General features: G+C 41.9%; 1 protein-coding gene across 4 annotated transcripts in view; it reads right to left on the reverse strand.

Annotated features, from left to right (window-relative positions):
* The window catches only part of TNS3 (tensin 3), a 258,468-nt gene extending 247,545 nt beyond the window's left edge, over positions 1-10,923 (reverse strand). For 2 of the 4 annotated variants that reach the window (XM_083823137.1, XM_083823136.1), the window contains exon 1: positions 10,540-10,833. Coding sequence is in view for 1 of the 4 variants with exons in the window: in XM_083823142.1 (XP_083679268.1) it covers positions 10,540-10,626 (87 nt within the window). In the remaining 3 variants the exon portion in view is untranslated. Of the gene's footprint in view, positions 1-10,539 lie in introns of all 4 variants that reach the window. The other 2 variants (XM_083823142.1, XM_083823146.1) reach the window with 2 other exon arrangements.
* Between the last annotated feature and the right edge of the window lie 9,663 nt (positions 10,924-20,586).

The raw sequence follows: 20,586 nt of genomic DNA on the forward strand, positions 1-20,586 counted from the left end.
AACCTCCACGGTGTATCCACAAATACATTTGGGTTAGATCAGTGCTGCAAAGGTTTTTAGATGACAGTTTTCTCCATGCAGAAGGTACAAAAAGGCCAAGACCAGGTAGTTACGAGATCAGGATGCAGCAGTTTAAACAGAGCTCTTGCAAGGTCTCATAGTCAAAAAATAACCAACCTGGTTCCTCCACTATAAAATCTATATGGGAACAAAGGTATGTCTTGCTCTATAGGTGTCAAAGCTCCTTAGAAATGGCATGGCTTCATACTATGTGTAAGGTAGCATATACAAAGGCGTAAATCAACTGTTAAAAACCACAACCTAAGGAAATGAACAGCTATGTGGTGTGCTCTGTCATGATCAACATGATCATGATTTACTTCTTTATATTGCATTACTCAAAATTAATACACCAATGGTCTAGATATGCTGTCAAATAGATTCTGAGGTTTAAAAGTAACTTGAAATATGAATAATAAGCACTGTGGATATGTGTAGACATTCACACATGTACTCACACATACACAGGCAGATATGTGCTGGTTATTTGTAAAAAAATTTTTTTTAACCTAAATTCTTGCTACAGAAACTGCTTATATTCATACCCAAGGAGTAAAAGTGCAATTAGGATTATCATTAAAACTTAACTGTCTAAGAAGTGACAGAGGCATCCTAGTTTTAGTGACTTCAAAGGGGATCTGGGACCTTAGTAACTTTTCTTAAAACACACTGAGTCCAAAATGTTTTTAGAAAACAGTGTCACCTCAAGGACATACTGTTCTCCTTACATTATCAGCTGGCTCAGGTTGGAAGCCAGAAGACATCAGGATGGAGTAGGGGTTTAGCCATCTTCAGAGAGGCAGGGACCTACCTCCATGACCATGCTGGACCCGGGCTAGTGGGAAGATCTACACACTAAGTAGAATAGGCTTGACAAATCCAAGGGTTAAGAGCAGCACTTCCAGGGACCAAAGCATGCACAAAGCAGGTTATTACATTGGATCTGTGAATAAACTCTGTTTTCAAAAAGCAGTTCAGAAATACCAGACTTTAACTCCTGACCATGACTTGAAGTAGCCACCCTTGTCATGGCAAGTTGTAGGAATTTGAGTCCATACAAGAAACTGTAATGGATGGTTGATAATAGGCAGAAATCTCAAAGCTTTGAGATAAAAACACAACAGTCCAGGAGTGAATGAGAACACCTATTAACTTCTGCTAGCTTAGGTGTCATTCGATTTTTCCTCTCCAGATCTGGAACAGCTCTGATAAACAACAATGGTAGTTGACTCTCTCAAATATTTCACATCTACTTTATTTGTGATAGTTTTAACAGCTATTCATTCTCTTAATCCAAAAGGGAAGATCCATAAGGCAGTGGTGTTTGCATTTAATTGTAAAACACTTGTAATAATAAAACAATAGCCAGGAACCACTTATCCAGAATGCAATATTGACATACAGTTAAAGCACGGATAACAAAGTAAGGAATTTTTTTTTTTTTTGGTTAAGTGCCTTTTCACCATTCCATTTATTTTATTACAGCCAAGATTTTAAAAAAGTGCTGAAGAAGCGTGTTTTGACAGAGAGTGAATAATCTGCAAAATTGGAATGTAAATGACTTAAAAAGCTGGTGTCTGAGATCACCATATGCTTCATCTGAGAATGAAACTCTAGGACTCTAGATGCAAGTTTTATTTTGGATATCCTACGATTTGTGAAGGCAGAAGTATTCTCAGCTATTATCACAAAATCACGGAATGATCAAAGTTAGAAGGGAGCTCTGGGGGTCATCTGGCCCCACTCCCTTGTTCAAGCACAGCCACTTTGAGCAGGTTGCCCAGAACCACATCCAGATAGCAAGGAGGGAGACTTCACTAGCTCTCTGGGCAACCTGTTGCAGTGCTCAGTCACCCACACACTAAATAAACATTTCCTGAGGTTCAAAGGTAACCTCTTCTGTTTCAGTTTGTGCCCGTTGCCCCTTGTCCTGGCAATGGGCACCACTAAAAAGAGCTCATCTCCATCCTCTTTGCAACCTCCCTTCAGGTATTTATGGACATTGAGAATATTCATACCCTGAGCCTCCTCTTTTCCAGGCTGAACAGTCCCAACCCTCTCAGCATTTTTTCACAGGAAAGGTGCTCCAGTCCTATCATATTGGTGGCCCTACACTGAACTCTTTCCAGAATGTCCAGGTCTCTCTTGCACTGGGGGGCAGAAATGGACACAGTACTTCAGTACTGAGTAGAGGAGAAGGATCACCTCTCTTGACCCAGTAGTGATACTTTGCCAAATGCAGCCAGCAATACTGTTAACCTTCTTAGAGACAAGGGCACGTTGCTGACTCATACACAATTTGGGATCCATGAGAACCCCCACATCATTTTCTGCCAAGCTGCTTTGCAGACAGGTGGTCACCAGCACACACTGGTGCATGAGGTTGCTCCTCCCCGGGCACAGACTTTGTACTTCCCCTTGTTGAACTGCATGAAACTTTTGTCAGCCCATCCCTCTAGTCTTTCAGAGTCCCTCTGGATGGTGGCATGGCACTCTGGAACATCAGCCAATCCCTCCAGTTTTGTGTTATCTGCAAATTTACTGAGTGTTCACTCTATCACATCATCCAGACTATTAATTAAGATCTTAAACATGACAGGACCCAGTATTGATCCCCGAGGTACACTGCTAGTGACTAGCCTCCAACTAGACTTTGCAGCACTGTCCACTACTTTTTTGGTCAGCCAGTTTTTGATCTACCTCAAGTATTCCCTGACCTAATTCTCTTCCAAACATACGTCTTTCTTGCTCCAGCCTTTGCCCTGGTCCCTGAGATTCCTGAAGGCCAGTCTTGCCAGTAAAGACCAAGGCAAAGGAGGCATTCAATACATCAGCCTTTTCCCTGTTTTGCGTAAGTTGGTCCTCCATCTCATTCAAGCAATGTGTCCACATCATTTTCCCTTGTTTTTTTTTTCTTTTTTGTCACCTACGTACTTACAGAAGCCCTTCTTGTTGTTTTTCATTCCTGACCAAATTCAATTCCATTTGTGCTTTAGCTTTCCTAACTTCCCCCTGTATGCTCAGATAATGTCTCTATATTCCTCCCATGCTACCTGCTCTTGCCTCCACCCTCTGTATATTTCCTTTTTTGAGTTTGGCCAGGAGCTACTTGCTCATCCACATAGGCCTCCTTGCATTTCTGCTCATTGGGATGGACCATTCTTGATCTTGGAGGAGCTGATCCTTGAGTATCAACCAGCTTTCTTGGGCCCCTCTTCCCTCCAGGGCTTTAGACCATAGGATTCTTCCAAGCAGATCTCTGAAGAGATCAAAGTCTGCTCTCCTGAAGTCCAAAGTTGTGATATTGTTTTTCACCCTCCTCCCTGCCCTCAGGATCCTTAACTCCACCATCTTATGGTCACTGCAGCTAAGGCTACCTTTGACTTTCCCATTCCCAATAAGACCATCCTTTTTGGTGAGGATGAGGTCTGTAAGAGCACCTCCTCTCATTGGCTCCTCTATCACTTGGAGGAAGAAGTATAACCAACACACTCCAGGAACCTTCTGATTGCTTATGTCCTGCTATGCTGTTGCTCCAGTAGCTATCAGGGTGAAGGAAGTCCCCCAGGAAGACCAGAGAGAACATGAGTTTGTTCCTGTGTGTCTGCAAGGGGCCTCATCTGCTTGCTCTACCTGGTCACGTGGCCTGTAGCAAACTCCTACAATAATGTCCTCCCTTTAATCCTAATATATAAATTCTGTCAGCTCCTCATCTATCCCCAGGCACAGCTCCGTGCCTTCCAGCTATTCCTATGTAAATCCTCTATTCACAAAGAAGACAACAGCCCATCCTTCCTGAAGAGTCTGTATCCTTTCATTGCAACACCTCAGTCATAGGAGCCATCCCGTCGCATCTCTGTGATCTCAATAAGGTCACAGCCCTGCAAACATACACAAATCTCTAACATGCCCCATACTGCATGTGTTAGTGTTAGGATCTTTAGAGGTGCACCCCAGCATGTTGTGTTCCTAGAAGTGAGTAATTGGCACCTAGTTCAAGCACCTGAAGTTGAGACACAGTTTTCTGAGCCTCTGATGGCTAAAACAAAGTCCCATTTAGTTGCATCAAGCTGATTGCCGAAATCATTTGTTGCCTTGGCAAACTTAGACCAAGAAAATTTTTCTGAATAAAGAAGATAAGCAAAGGCAATTGATGGAAAATTTCATTGAGAGATCCAACTACTGGCAGAAACAAAACAAAAAGAAGTCTAAGTTCCAGCGTTCACTAAAGAACCATTTTCTGATTTTTCATTTGTTAATGCATGAAAAATCAGGGTTAAATATGTGCAAAAATCTATACCAGGATACATCACAGATAGTTTCACACCCAAGTATCATGGGATCAAGTAGACAAAGTAGGGGAAAAAGGAGGGCAGTTGGTGAAAAAGCTGTTTTTGTAAGGACAGTTGAGAGAATGCAACGATGCAAAAGGAAATATCTAGTAGTTATATCCTGGGAGGAATATATAAGAGGTCATAATGACAGGTATTATTATGCTGGTTTGTCCCCCCACCCGCAGGGTGGGGGAATGTAGTTCTATTATGACCAGCACCAAGCGGTTAATGAGTAATGAACCCTACACATTCCTAAACTTTAATTCAGCCAAATAGATAAATAATCTTTAAAATTTATTTAAAAAAAAATCATATGATCATTTTATTGTATAAGAACAGGTTTAGAAATTGCTTAACGTTCAAGCGCTTTGTTGAATAAAGAACTCTGCTGCCAGACCTAGTACACACTCAACCACGGCAGAATTATCAGAGATGGCTCCTTAACCTCTTATCTATGAAAAAAAGCAGAGAGAAGAAGGAAAGGAAATGCTGCTAATGTTTTACTTTTTCATGAGAAAGGACGGAACTGGTCGGGCACCAGTGGTACTCAAATATTTATTAAAATCAGCAGGAGCTCTCTCTACTGTTGGGACCTGCATCAGGCCTGAGGAAAGGAAGAAGGATCAGCTGGAATGAAAAAGAAAAAGGAAAACGAGTATGAATCTCATTCCACATACCATAAAAGAACTGACATGTTTTGAATAATAATTATGATACTTTAACCATTGCTTTGGGTGATTACACAATTCCATCACTGTTACGCATTGTTAACTGAACCTTTTGTGCAAAGAAGCTACTTAATGAAGTGGTGGGGTGACTGAAAGTATTTAACCTCCCTGCTTTTAACCAGCTAGATTTGAAGCAGATTGCACCTACTTATAATCTACACATTAATTTCTCCCTCACTGTTCTCTTTGAGACTTTTATTCTATCAGAATTATGGATATTCAAAGGCTGTCCAAGACCGAGGAAACCTGTTCATTGAAATACCCCACAGTACTGACAACGAATTCTCTTTTAGAAGAATAAAATTTAGCATACACAGTCTGTGGGAAGTAACAATTCTGAAACTATAAAGCTGCAGCAATGCTCAAACTAACCCACAAGCTCTAAAATAAATAAATAGATAAATGTTTTCTATTGTAAGCTTCATGGGAAAATTGTTCATCTTATGGTACGTCAGTTGAGGGCATAACTGAGCCATTTGGGAAACTTTCTCTTTTCTACTATTCACATAATAGACTTCTAGAAGGAAAAACTGTTTTAAATCCTTCTTTATTTATCAGTTCTTCTAAGAAACTATTTTGTTAAGTTTTGAAGATGCCTTTTTTTTTTTCCTAAAAAAAACTTTACTGCCCTCCTGCTGAAAATCACTATAAAACTGGATTGAAGTGACTGAAAACTATCCAGCCCATTTTCCAGATGACATTTCACAGCTGTCAAACAGAAGGCAGGATACTGAAGTGAAGATGTAATTGTTTCCAGTAACAGACATTACATTTCAGCATAACTTCACCTGTCTGAGACCACCTGGTAAACTAACTGATACAGCAATTAAAAATTGCTCAATGTTTTCAAAAACCATTTTGTTTTCCCCTTTCTGAGTCATAAAAGAATATGATGATAGACAACTTGCATTGAAAGAACCAGACATTGTGTTGAAAAACCTTGAAAATAACTTCAGTCCCTACTGTTACATAGTCTGCATCAGGGAAGCTCTCATCTTCCCCAAGATTCTCATGTACTTAAAAATGTTTACAACAGGAACACCATCATATGAATTAACCTAACTGTCCTGCAACCTAGCACAGAAGATCTAACATTGGCAAAAAAATATATTCTTAAGGATTCTTCTTTTATTCTTGACTTTTCTGTTGCATAACAACATAAGAAAATGATGCTAAAGACATATGAGCTTGTGGGCACTTGGTGTCAATGCTGTTATTTGCTTAGTATTCAGTCCAAAACTATTTAAAATATTTCTTCCTGGGAAGAACTAGTCTTCATCCTATTCCTCCCATCTGTACAAATAAGTCTTTAATAGCAGAAGCCAGAAAACTGCTGGGAGAAGATGGACTGTTAATCTATGTAATACTGGTGACTACACTCTGAGTAGCGTAGTATCCTCATATTTGCATAATTTCACCCAGAGATATTAAGATAAAATATGGAAGCCTACTGTACAGATAGGATAATATGGAAATCCATTCAGACCATCTCTTTTCCTTACTTTGCACAAGTGTCTTGATTTTGACTGTGACAGAGTTAATTTTCTTCATAAAGGCTTATATGATGTTGTGTTCTGGACTTTTTTTTTTTTTTAAATAAAATGGTACTGATAATATGCAGATGTTTTACTTGTTGCTGAGCAGTGCTTGCACAGAGTCAAGGACTTTTCTGCTTCTCATGCTACCCTGCCAACAATGAGGCTGGCACAAGAGTGCACAAGAAGCTAGGAGGGGACACAGACTGGAGGGGACAACTGACCCAAACTGATCAAAGGGATATTCCATACCATATGACATCATGCTCAGCAATAAAAGCTGGGGTAAAGAAGGAGGAGAGGGAAAACACCTTGAGTGATGGTGTTTGCCTTCCCAAGAAACCGTTACGTGTTCCAATTGGAATTGGGACTGGAAATGGCTGAATATCTGCCTGCTGATGGAAAGCAGCAAATGAACTCCTTGTTCTGCTTTGCTTGCATGTACAACTTTGGCTTTATCTAGTAAGCCGTCTTCATCTTCACCCACAAGTTTCTGTGCTTTTACCTGTCTGATTCTCTCCCCAATCCTATCTGGGGAAAGTGAGCAAGCAGCTGTGTGATGCTTAGCTGCTTAGGAGGGTTAAACCACGATGAATGGCAATTCATTACTTAAAAAGTAATATGCTTCAGTGGAAAAGCACTAGGCTGAGAATCAGGAAACATGAAGTCTTTCACGTTGCTTGCTGAGTAACTTTGAAAAAGTCACCTTACTTCACTTTGCACTTCAGTTTTCACTGTTGTTTGCTAATACTAGATAGCAAGACTGATACACTTTAAAAAAAAAAGAGAGAGAGAGAGAAAACAGCTATGCAAAACACATGTGTTTTGTACTGTAAAATGTTATAAGCTGTAAAAACACCAGTCCTTTACGTGAAATTATCAGAAACAATATGCAAACAAGTATCTATCTATCACACTCAACATCCCAAAAGCATGCCAAAAGTTGCTGCTCTGAAGTCTAACCTCACCAATGTCCCTTACAGGATTATACTCAAGAAAAATAAATTCAAAGATGTGGTTAAAAAGCAGAGATTAAGATAATGAGTTTTCAGGTAACACTGGGATTTGCTCAGGAAGTATTGTCTAAAGAAACTGAGCTGGGGCGAATGCTGACATTCAGTCCTAACTCCAGTCCAGAAAGAATTGGGAATTCCATAGTTACTGTCACAGCAGCCCCTCACAAGAGGCTGACTAACCTCCCAATGAGGAGACCTAACCAAAAGATATCATCTCAAACCTGTGGTACTAGTGCCAATTTTAGGTTAGCTTAATTTGATTTCAAGAGGAAAAAAATGCTTGCCCTGTATAATCCCACTAGAAAAATCTACTCCCCCTTCAAAAATACAAAGCAAACAAACAAACACTTTCGAAAACAAAGTCATGAAGTCAAATTTATGTTATTTTCCCCTCAAATTTGCATTAAGACTTCTTGGCATACTCTGAGGCAGAATGTCTAACATCATAATTATTTCAACTACCCATCAGTAGGAACTCAGATGGCCTGTTGTATAACTAAATATCTTTGTGTTGGAAGAGATCAAGAGAAATTCAGTAACATGGAAACATCATATTTTAAGCTGTTGTTTGTTGACTCCTTTTTCACGTTCCAGATGTAAAATAAAGCCAGTGATGTTAATACATCCTTCCCATATGTTTTCTATTCCATAATAGGAACATAAATTGGAGCCTATGCCAGCTTTGTAGGCTATTCCATCATTTGAACTCATTTTATAATCAATCTTTTGAGAATTATTGGCTCAGCTTCCCCTATAATTCATACTAATTTTCGAATGATGAAATGTAATTGTTTTCAGAGAGGAAACACTTGATTTATGCTGATATATGAGAAAAGAATGCACACCATCCATTTAATTCAACTCAGTATTCCATTTAAATCTAATGTCTCTCTCCTTCTCCCAGCCTACCTACCAACCCCCATAACCTCCTAAAAATGGGTATTCCTATTGTCTGGTGCTAAGGAAAGTATAACATCCTAATATCTGATGTAAATCTACCCTTTTTTAGTTTGAAACCATTACCTCTTATCTTGTCACTACACTCCCTGATAAACAGTCCCTCCCCATCTTTCCTGTAGCCCCCTTTTAAGTACTGGGAGGCCACTCCAAGGTCTCCCTGGAACCTTCTCTTCTCTAGGCTAAATAACCTCAACTTTCTCAGCCTGTCTTCGTAGGAGAGGTGTTCTAGCCCTCCGATCATCCTCACGGCCAACCTCTGGACCTGCTCTAACAGTTCTATGTCCTTCTTATGCTACAGGCCTCAGAGGTGAGCACAGTACTTCAGGAGGGATGTCACGAGAGCAGACAGTCCTGGTGGGTTGTCACGAGAGCAGACAATCCTGGTCCCAGCTGAGTGACAAATTAGTAATGTTCCTTCTAGCGAAGCATATTGCATGAAGATCCTAAAACTGGACTCAGAGTTCTAGAGCTAAGAGTTAATAGAAAATTGCTATTTATCAATCCCTGAAAAAAAAAAAAAAAAGTCACAGTGATTTTTCTCTACATGACAATATTATGATTTTTATGTTTAATATTGTTGGTAAGATCACAGGGTAATGGTTCTTTAGCAAGAGATCACTAGAGATCATTGGATATGCTTTCAAATGGAATAAAGTTCCTTCTTCTAATTCTAATGGAAGGCAAAAAATACAGCCCTTTAAAAAGTCACTTGCCTAGGACTGAATTCTAGCCATCTTACACCTCAGAGGAAAGCAATTCTGGCAGGAAAACATTGATATTTCCTTAGCAGCTTTTTATAATAAAATTGTTATTTGAAGATGCTTGGTTTGAAACGTCAGACAAAAGAATGACGGAGATAGTTTCACAGAGCATACATGAAATAGTCAAAGGGGAACTGAAACCAGTAAAGATTATTTAATGCATGTATTCACACTTTACCATGTGTGTGGTGTATTATTCATGAATTTCTGAAAAACTAATCCTAAAACGTTTCAACATGGCATGTTTTCAAAAGGGAATTGAAATGAGAGAAGACACTTAAGCATGTGAGGGGAACACTACTATAGTATGCAGAGCCCAGTTAGCAAAAACATTTAAACATATGCTTAAAACTAATTTAAATCTGTCGCTGAATTGATTTTTTTAGAGGTAACTCAGAAGAAAATGCGTCAAACTTCAAAGGTCCGGAGGTTTGCTTAATAAACCAGAAATAGAGATGCCTGAATGCGCCTCTGGAATGAGTTGTGCGGTACTGAGACTGTCAGCTAGTGCTCTGCAGAGATTTCTGGTACTTTCAATTTGCAGTTGTGCCTGAGAGGCTACTATTCTGGCAGCTTTTCTGGTTTTGCTGAGTTATAAAATCAAAGGTAGCCTATGACTCCAGATCAAATGGGTTTTAAACCAAAATTATTTGAAGTTGATAGAACTTTCATACCCATGAAAAGCTGGTACATGTTCTTCAGGATTATCAACCCATCCTCAATTTTGGGCTTATCTTTTCCATAACTGCCCCGAAACGCAATTTAGGTGCACATTCCAGGACGATAGTGAATATTTGCATCAGCGTGAACACGAACGCTTTCTCTGGTGTCACCAGCGGCCGGTATCGCGACAGAACAGCACGCTGCCGAACCAAGCTCTGCACGCTCAGCACCCGCTCCCAAACCAGAAGGGCCACCACGATGCTGCGTTACGCTCACCCAAGTTACTGCTGCCACCCAAGTTACCGACCGCCAGCGCCGGGAGGCGCGGAGCAGCCTCGGGCCGGCTCCCCGCGGCCAGCCCCGGAGCCCCGCGGCGGTGGCAGGCGCCTTCCCCCGGCCCCTCGAGCACGGCGGGGGGGGGCTGCGAAACCCGTCCCGACGCCCCCGTTCCTCGCCGCGGCTAGGGAGCAAACCCCGCGTACCTTCATCATCGTCTCGGCCTCTCCTGGCGGCGGTGGGCGGCGGGGCAGCGCGCTCCCTCGGCACGGCAGGCTCGCCCGGCCGCCCATGGGGCGTCCCCGCCGCCGCTTCTCGGCCCCCGGGCCCCTGCCCTGCGCTAACTTCGGGCTCCTCGCCCGCCGCCGGGAGCCATCGCCCCCCCCGGCACCTGCTCGGCCGGTAGCTGGGTGTGCTGAGCCGGGTTAGCAGCCCGCTTTTTCCCCTCAGAGCGGCTCTCGGAGGTCCTTCCCTGCCTGCTTCCCCTTTTGTTGCCGGGCTCTAGGCTGACCACACCGTGCCCCCTCCGAGGCCAGGGGAACAAATCAGAGCCGGTGCTGGCTGGAGCTGCGTCTCCAGCTGGGGAAACAGACTTCCCTTGCCTGGTGGGAGGGTTTTTTGGATCACTGAGTGGTATGGATACAATAACAAAGAAACTAATAACTCACGAAACAGACTGTTTAAGAGGGTGCGCCGTCTTTGTGAAGGAGAAAAGCGAACTTTCCAGCAATCTGTCACCAAGGCAAGCTGATAGTGCCGAAGTAACTTGAGAGTGAAAAATACGTATTTGAAGTCGACACTGAGAATAACTTAAAATTTCAGAAGGGGAGAACCTACAACAACGTCCCTCTTCTTTCTGTAATCTGCCTGCCAACTAATTAATTCATTATTTCCCTTTAGTTTTTAACAGAACTTATTCTTCCTGACTGGAAAAGGGTGCATACTGCTAACAGGGCAGAAAGGATAACCAACGATAACCATGGGATGGAAACACAGCACTGTAAGCTTAGAGATGGGGGCTCTCTTCCATCTTTGCCATAGACATTTGATATTCAGTGTAATTTAAGTTTGCAGAAGTGTGCTGCAATTTTGCACATTTTAATTCTCAGATCTCCAGCTACAGAAGAGACACGGCTACGTTGTCAACAATGCTGAGAATCTGTAGCTCCCACCAGGACCAATGGGTGTAACTCTGGATAACTCTTGCTACTGTAATTATGGATCATGGGCAAAACTTTTAGCTGTGTTCTCTTTGGGTTTCCAAGTTTACTCCTCTGGGAAAAAAAAAAAAAAAAAAAAAAAGGACAAAGTATAAATCAGTGCTTCCTTGCCTCCCAGGGGTCCTGAGAAGTTCAAACCACATTTGCCTCATTCTCATGCTGTAAAAAGATGTCTGTAACAGAACGGCAGTGAGAGTTCAATATCTATTTCCAAACATTTGAATTTCAGCAGCAGAATCTTAAAATAGATTTGGAGGAACTGGGTCAATCAGTTTTGTTTTTTCTCAGGGAATAGAAGAGATAAGAAGTCTTTTTAAACATATATGTGGTGATAACATCTGGCATGTTATGATGTAAGTCAAAACTATTTTATACAGAAAAAAAGGAAAGTAAGTTAAATTGTTTTTAACACTATTTTTATCTGTTTCTACGTCTTGGATGTTCTAACTGAGTACTTGGTCCCCATTATGCAAAGCACTCTACTGATAGAGAGAGACTTAAGTCATTTTGTTTCATAAAATGTGTTGTTCTTCTGCGCGAAGGAAATGAAGGAAATCAAGTATATGCTGTCTAGTCTACACGGGGTCATTTCTAGGGTGTCAGCTCATTTTCACTGTATAAATCTTCTCATGTTGTTCTGCTGTCTGTCCTCCCCCCCGCCCCCAATTGCTTAAACTCTGTCTTCAAAGAGCCTGAATGCAGAAATGGGTAAGTTCTGAAGGGCAAGGAATAGATTAGGGGAGAAAAGGTCACTGCACAGGAAGAGCTATTCTTAGATAACTTGAAGGTCTGATGTTGTCATATAAGTTTTTCATTGAGAAGTCATCATGAATGATGAGCTGCATTTGAAACATCCCAAACTGATCGGTCATTATATGGGAAAGTGTATGTGTAGGTGACTTTTACAACCTAGTCAAAAGCAACCTCACCAAACTAGCAGTTGTACTGGCTTACCCACTCCAAGGGATGTTCATCCTGTATTCATTGACTGAACCTCTTCTGAAAGAATTTTCACTGCTTTACCTTAATGGAATTATCACTTCCATTGCTTTAGTGCTTCAAACCTACTTTTAATTACTGACATCTTGCAAAGCTTAGCTAGTCAAGCCAGTGCTTCGCATAGCTATTCTGCTTGTTCTGATTAAAAATAAACAAACAAACAAAAAAAAAAAAAGTAAATTTTTGATCAAAACCAAAGTGGAATCAAGTATCTAGTTTGTCCAAGCATTAGAAGGGGGCAAGGTCATGCTTTCTGGTAGATAACATTAAGCTTATGGCTGTCTTGACTAGTGCCACCACCTCCTTTTGCACAAAGGTTCTTCAGCTGCAGCTGTACAGCTTGTCAGCTAATCTGGCACAGAGTTTTACTACACTTTATTTAACAGGGATACCAAACATCACTGTGGAATTCAAATAACAAGCTCCCCTCTGACACCCTTATGCAAAAATATTCTGTGGTTATTTCTTTCACGATTAGTGGGGAATTTGTTCCACAAGATGGTGACCCTGTCCTTGACATGTGAACATTCTCAACTTCCATTAATTGGAGTTCAATGAACTCATTATCACAAACCAGAACCAGTGCAAGAAAAGGGTGTGTTTTTAAATAATATAGTAAATACGGTTTTATTTAAAGGAGTGCTAGGCAAGTATTAATGACTCATCATTATTTGACTAAATGTCAAAAGAAATGACTAAAAATGACTAAATGACTAAAAGAAAAAATTTCCTTAAATATTCAGTCCCACACCTTCTTCCATAATTGTTAGCAGTTAGAAAAGATAGGCTTCAGCCTTGTCACAAGCAAAACTAGAGAGAAGTTGGAGAGGAGTGTGGAGAAAGAAATAACAGTAAGAATGCACAGACATGTAGTGGATTCAAATTGACCAAGTAACTCTGGCTAAGACATAGGTCACTTCATAATGACCACAGCCTGAGGCAAAGCTAGCATCAAGTCTGTCATCAGCTCTCTAGGAAATGCACCAGTCTGGAGTCATTAATGAAATCATAGCCAGTTATTCAGCGAGAGAGGAATTAGATAAGATGAGCATTCTCCTTATAGTGACATTATTTTTACTGAGCAATGTAAAAATGGTATTGATTTCACAACCCTGCTTCTATGTTGGAACGTCAACAGAGAAAAATGGATTACAAAGCAGTTATTCAAAATTCCTTGAAGAGCCCAGGGAATTTTTAGCATTGTTGCACTGGAAACATGAGCAGCTCCTGCACACATTGTCAGGGTTGTACAGTTCTCAGCCTTCTGCTCTTCAAATGTTTAGGTTCCCTCTGTACTGAATGGTTTTGTTGTTCCAGTGTATGGCTGCCAAAAGATTCCCATTAGCCTTAGCAGTATGTGTTAAGGTACTGTATGTTATTATTCAGATTATCTGGACATAAAAAATATGTATGTTTTTAGAGGAAAAGTGGGAACCATTTCATTTTTCTAGGGCTGATAAAAAATAAGTATTGAGTATGAGAGATCAATCAATGACAGCTTTTGAACAGAGCTCAATCAACAGTATTTTGTGAGAGCACTAATATATTGCATGTAATGCATAGTGCCTTAAATGGCACAGTCTAAAAGCCAAGCAAAAATTCGAAGAAATGAGCTCTTCTATAACTCTTCACATTTTTCAAAATCTGCACAAACAGTACTGCTTGTCAGTAGGTAGTATCCAGTTCTAAAGACTGAAGAAGCTAAATAGTCTCTTCTCTGGAAGGCAAAATGGTACCTTAGATATGCTGAGCAGTACCTAGACCCTCTGACACCATTGGAATGACAGAGATCATAGAATCAAAGAATGGTTTGGGTTGGAAGGAATCATCTAATTCCAACCCCCCCTGCCATGGGCAGGGACACCTCCCACAAGGCCAGGTTGCTCAAAACCCCATCCAGCCTGGCCTTAAACACTTCCAGGGATGGGACATCCACAACTTCTCTGGCACTATTCCAGTGCCTCACCACCCTCTGAGTGAAGAATTTCTTTGGAATATCTAACCTAAATCTACCTTCTTTTAGTTTAAAATAATTACTCCTTTTCTCTGATAAAGAGTTCCTCTCCAGCTTTTCTGTAGGCCACATTTAAGTGCAAGAAGGCCACTTACAAGGTCTACCTGGAGCCTTCTTTTCCCCATGCTGAACAACCCCAACTCCCTCAGCATGTCTGTGTAGGAGAGGTGTTCCAGCCCTATGGTCATCCTCATGGTCCTCCTCTGGACTCACTCTAATAGGTCCATGTCCTTCTTATATTGGGGGCCTCAGAGCTGAACACAGTACTCCAGGTACCAGAGATTCAGTGATGTGACTCACAAGTTCCAAATCTGATAACTGTGTGAGCAGCACTCATGCTAATAATTTTCCTTTTCCTTTTCCTTTTTTTTTTTTCCTGAGAAGGAATGTAAGCATGCAGTTGAGGGAAAAATTAGGTTTATCAGGTTTAGCATTTCCTGAGTGAATTCCATACTTGGTGCAATAATCATTAAATACTAGATTTTCACAGAATTACAGCATGGCTGAGGTTGGAAGGGACCTCTGGAAGTCATCTGGTCCAACCCCTCCCCCTTGCTCAACCAGAGCCACCTATAGCCACTTGCTTAAGACCATTTGTGGTGGTTTTACTCGGGTGGGTGACTGAGCTCCACCACAACCACTCTCTCACTCCCCCTCCTCAAAGAGGAACAGGGAGAAAATACGATGAAAAGGGCTCAAGGGTTGAGATAAGGACAGGGAGATCGCGCAGTAATTATTGTGACGGGCAAAACAGACTCAGCATAGGGAGATAGTAAGATTTATTGCCTATTGCTAACAAGCTAGAGAAGCGAGAAACAAAGGAAAGAAACCAAAAGCACCTTCCTCCCCCATCCACCCTCTTCCACCTCCTGCCCCTGAGCACCGCAGGGGAACGGGGGAATGGGGGTTATGGTCAGTCTGTGGTGCTTCTTCTCTGCCACTCCTCAGTCACTCTTGTCCCCTGTGCTGTGGGGTCCCTCCCACGGGATGCAGTCCTTGCTGAACTGATCCGGCATGGGCTGCCCACAGGCAGCAGCTCTTCAAGAACTGCTCCAGGTACGGGTCCATACCATGAGGTCCATCTGTCAGGAGCAAACTGCTCCAGCATGGATCCCCCACGGGCAGCAGCTCCTGCCAGGTCACCTGCTCCTGCATGGTCTCCTCTCCACGGGCTGCAGGTCCAGCCCGGAACCTGCTCCGGCAGGGGTCTCCCACAGGCCACAGCCTCCATCGGTACAGGTCCACCTGCTCCACCGTGGTATCCTCCACAGGCTGCAGCGTGGAACCCTGCTCCACCGTGGTACTCCATGGGCTGCAGGGGGACAGCCTGCTCCACCATGGTCCTCACCACAGGCTGCAGGGGACTTCTGCTCCAGCACCTGGAGCACCTCCTCCCCCTTCTTCTTCACTGACCTTGGCACCTGCAAGGCTATTCCTCACTCCTCTCACTCTTCTCACAGCTGCTATGTGGTGCAGCAGATTTTTTTTTTCTTTGTCTTAAATATGCTCTCACAGAGGCACAAAACATCACTTATTGGCACAGCTCTGGTCAGCAGTGGGGTCCTTACCTAACATGGGGCAACTTCTAGATTCTTCTCACAGAAGCCACCCCTATGGCCCCCCTGTTACTAAAACCTTGCCACGTAAACCCACTACACCATTTCCAGTCAGATTTTGAATAGCTCCAAGGAGGAAGACACCACAACTTCTTTGGACAACTTGTGCCAGTGCTCAGTCATTTTCACAGAAAAAAAAAAGTTTTCTGATGTTCAGAGCGTACCTCCTGTATTTCAGTTTTTGCCGATTGTCTCTTCTCCTTTTACCAGACACTACTGAAATGATCCTGGCTGTCTTCTTTGCACACTGATGTCAGGTATTTGTATATATTGACAAGTCCCCCCCTTAAGCCTTCTGTTCTTGAGGTTAAATAGTACCAGCTCCCTCGGTCTTTCATCTTATGTGAAATGTTCCAGTACCTCCATCATCATCATGGCCCTTTGTTGGACTCTCTCCAGTATGTCCACATCTCTCTTGTACTGCAGAGTGCAGAACTTGACACAGTACTCCAAGTGTGGCCTCACCAGGACTGTGTAGAAGGGAAAAACACCTCTGTCAACCTGATGGTGATACTTTGCCTTATGCAGCCCAGGATACCTTTAGCCTTCTTTGCTGGAAGTGTACATTGCTGGCTCATGTTCAACTTCTTGTCTACCAGGACCCCCAGCTACAAGTGGCCCCCATCACGTATTAGTGCCTGGGGTTGTTCCTCTCTGTGTACAGGATTTTGCGCTTCCCCTTGTTGAACTTCATGAAGATTCTGTCATGGAACATGAGGTTCACTATTTCTTCAGCCTATCAAGGTCCCTCTGGATGGCAGCATGACCCTCTGGTGTGTCAGCCACACCTCCCAGTATTGTGTTATCTGCAAACTTGCTGGGGGTAAACTTTGACCTATCATCCATGTCATTAATGAAGATGTTAAACACAACTGGACGTAGTATTGACCCCTGGGGTACACTGCTAGATACTGGCCTCCAAATAGACTCTATGCCACTGATCACCACACTGTGGGCCCATCTATGCAGACAGTTTTCAATCCACCTGACTGTCTTCTCATCCCACTCATACTACAATAGGTCGTATATGAAGATTTTGTGGGAGGCAGCGTCAAAAGCCTTACTAAAGTCCAGGTAGATAATAGCCACTACTCTCCTCTCGTCTACCAGACTAGTCATTTAATTGTAGAAGCTTATTAATTCGGTCAAGCATGGCTTTCATGCTGGCTAGTCCTGACGATTTCCTTGTCATTCATGTTCCTTGGAAATGGTTTTCAGGATTAGGTGCTCCATCACCTTCCCAGGGATCAAGGTGAGGGTGCTGCCTCTAATTCCTTGGGTCCTCCTTCTTGCTTGTTTTTGAAGATAGGGGTGACATTTGCTTTCTTCAGGCAGCTCTCCCAGTCACCATGGTCGTTCAAAACTTATCGAGAATGGCCTCACAATGGCATGAGCCAGCTCCCTCAGCATTCATAAATGCATCCCATCAGGGCCTATGGATTTATCTCAACAAATGCAATTAAGTGTTGACTCTAGTACCAGCAACATTTTGTGTCATTAGCAGTACAGAGCTCTGCCATGGTGGGGCCGATACCCTGGCTATCCCACTCAGGTTCCAGCTCTGAATACATTGTGAATGTGAAGGAGATGGAATAAAATAAGCTTGATTCTCATCTTTACAAACATACAGGTGAGCTATATATTTCAGCCAGAAATTGGAAAGTTCCTCAGGACAAGCATAACCTCTTTAAATGGTCAAAATGTCTTTAATTTCTCTATTCTTCTAATAAGTAACATTAACGTTGAGATACTTTTTAAAAATTGTTCTGAGCTTTGTTTAGAAAAAGCTGTGTGAAAGTAATTTCCTTCAAGAACAAAGAACTGTATCTCCATGATCCTGGGCCACAACTTGAGACCAGCATACGCAAATAAACTAATGCCTGTGGTTTGTTTTGGTGAAAGAACTGAACAAACTTCATACGTCAAAAAGAAACATTCCCTAGCCATTCTCTGATTTCTATTCCCTGTCTCCACTAACCTCTCCTTTTATACCTCAAAGATAAAACCTAACCAAAAGAATTTTCCCCCAAGGGGGCTGCAAAAGATGTCAATTATGCTGCTCTGCTATTCAGCTGAAAACACACACACACACACACACACACACAAACAAACCCACCTTCTCCTGCCCTGCCACCCCTGCTCTTTCACCCCAAGCCAAAAATGTGGGAGGTCGAGAAAAGAGAGACAGATGTGGCAGACTTAACAACCTCACTATGTCTGGGAAATAAAATGTAAATACATGTGTTTTATAGTTCCAGCATACGTGCCTGGAAACATTGGTAAGAAAAGGGGGCTATGCTAAACCATTTAAACTGTCCCCCCATACAGTTGTGTCCTTATTACTGCTTTGCACTCCATAGCACTCCCACCCCAAAGAAAGCCTCACCCTGAAAGTAAATAAACTAAGAGCATTATCTTTTATCAAAAGCCACTTTAGGGTGAGAGACACACATCAGAAAGAGAAAGACAAATGTCTGCATAAATCCTGATCTGAATGACAATTGTTTAGGTTTTGCTTTTCTAAATCAGCTTAGTTATTCATTAAAATTAAGAACACCACTTAAAACTTTGTTATAATGATGAAAATATTAGGCTCTGGTGGTACCTTGAAATGAAAGAAGTTTAAAAAGCCCAAACACATTACATAACTGTGCTAGATTTCCAACAAAAACACACAGCCAGCTAATGTCTGCAAAATTCCAGGTTTTTTTAATATGCTCTGTGGGGCCAATTTAATATTTTCCAGACCCTTCCTCTCCTTGGTAAAGAACAGCAGTGAAATACCAGGAAATGGTCTTCAGCTGCTGTAATGTTTTCATTTGCCCAGTGACAGAGCCTTTGAACTGTTCTCCAGCGCCTTTGCCCCAGCTTTCTGGTGTTTTTGGCATTCCAGGAGCTGGCAGGTGACTAAAACTTAATCTCTGTCAGGTCTTTATTACTCACAGCTAAAGTTCACGCTGCAGGTTACCTTTAGAAAAAAAGATGCATGCAGAGAACTGCTCTGCAAAACTGGGGACAGTCTGTACAAGCTCCTCCCTTAAAGAATCCAATAAACTTTCTTTTTTATATACCAAAGGAAAAAGAAAAACTGTGTTTAATATCTTTATCCTGGTATTTTTAAACTGAATTATTTGGCCCTACTCTAAGGCATTTAGCTTTTATGGACTCCCATGGTTTGTTGATGAACAGGTGATGATGAATATGCAGATCCAGAGCAGCACCACTAATTGTCTTAAAAATGTGGAAAATAAAAAATAAGAGGAAGATGAGAAAACTGAGATTTTGAAGTAAAACAGAAGTAGCTTTTAGTGGACAAAGTATATACATTAAACTGTAGGCCCCAAACTGCAAGCACTCATACCTGCATGTAATGTTGCTCTTGAAGTAGGAGCCAGTATAAGCTATAAGCCACCATGGTAATGGAAATTGCATATTTGTGTATCTTTTGCAAAGATGTCAGCAGGCTTCTTGATGTGAACAGCAGAAAAGCCACAAACAACAGGCTCTGATTAACTACAAAGGCTGCAACCTTAACCTTTGAAAGGTCACAATTTCTCTTTCAGTCACCATAGAGTATAGCAGCAAGTTTGTCAGTGTTACTCTTTCTTTCTACCAATTCCCTCTCAAGAGTGATAGCTAAAGAGGCCAGGAGGGGCCATGCCTACTCCAAACTTTGCCATCTTTCGAACAAATCCCTGCTCGATGCCAAGTCATCACCTTTGTGTGATATAGTGCTTAGGGATGTGGTTTAGTGGTGGATTTGGTAGTGTTAGATAGTGGCTGCACTTGATGATTTTAAAGGTCGTTTCCAACCTAAGTGGTTCTAGATTCTGTCTTTCACTTTCCCAGAAAGAGAGGTGGAGCAAAGAGATCCTGATCCACACTGCACCAAACAGTGCACCCTCGTTAACTCATTCAGCTGTTTCTAGTGACCCAAACCAAGAGCCTAACACGTTGACAACAGTGTACGTATGAAAACTAATTGTTTTTCTGTGAATGCATGTGGTGGCTCAAGGGATAAAACTTCTGCCCCCTCCAGTTTTAACTTTGTCTTTTCCCATTTTATAGTTTTGCATCTAAGTTCCTTTGACTCATGCAAACCACTGTGGTTGTATTGTTCCTGTATTCCATGTGCTCCTGAATTCTCCCATGTCTCTCTCTTGCCCAATGCAAGGACAAAGAACTTTCATTGCAGAGAAAAAAAGCTCAAAATCAGTTGACTTAAGGATACCAAGAGACTATAGCAGGCTAGGTTAAAAATGAACGTACTAAGCTAAAAGCAGCCCATGGCTTTTAGCTGTTTCAACTTAGATAAATTTCTAGCACGGTTAATGAGTTAGTGAACAAGTTTCGCAGAAAAATGAGGAAAGCAATTGGGATATGCTTTGAAGACATACAAACAAG

The sequence above is a fragment of the Anser anser genome (assembly GCF_964211835.1).
Source record: "Anser anser genome assembly, chromosome: 2".
In the NCBI taxonomy this organism is placed as follows: Eukaryota; Metazoa; Chordata; class Aves; order Anseriformes; family Anatidae; genus Anser; species Anser anser.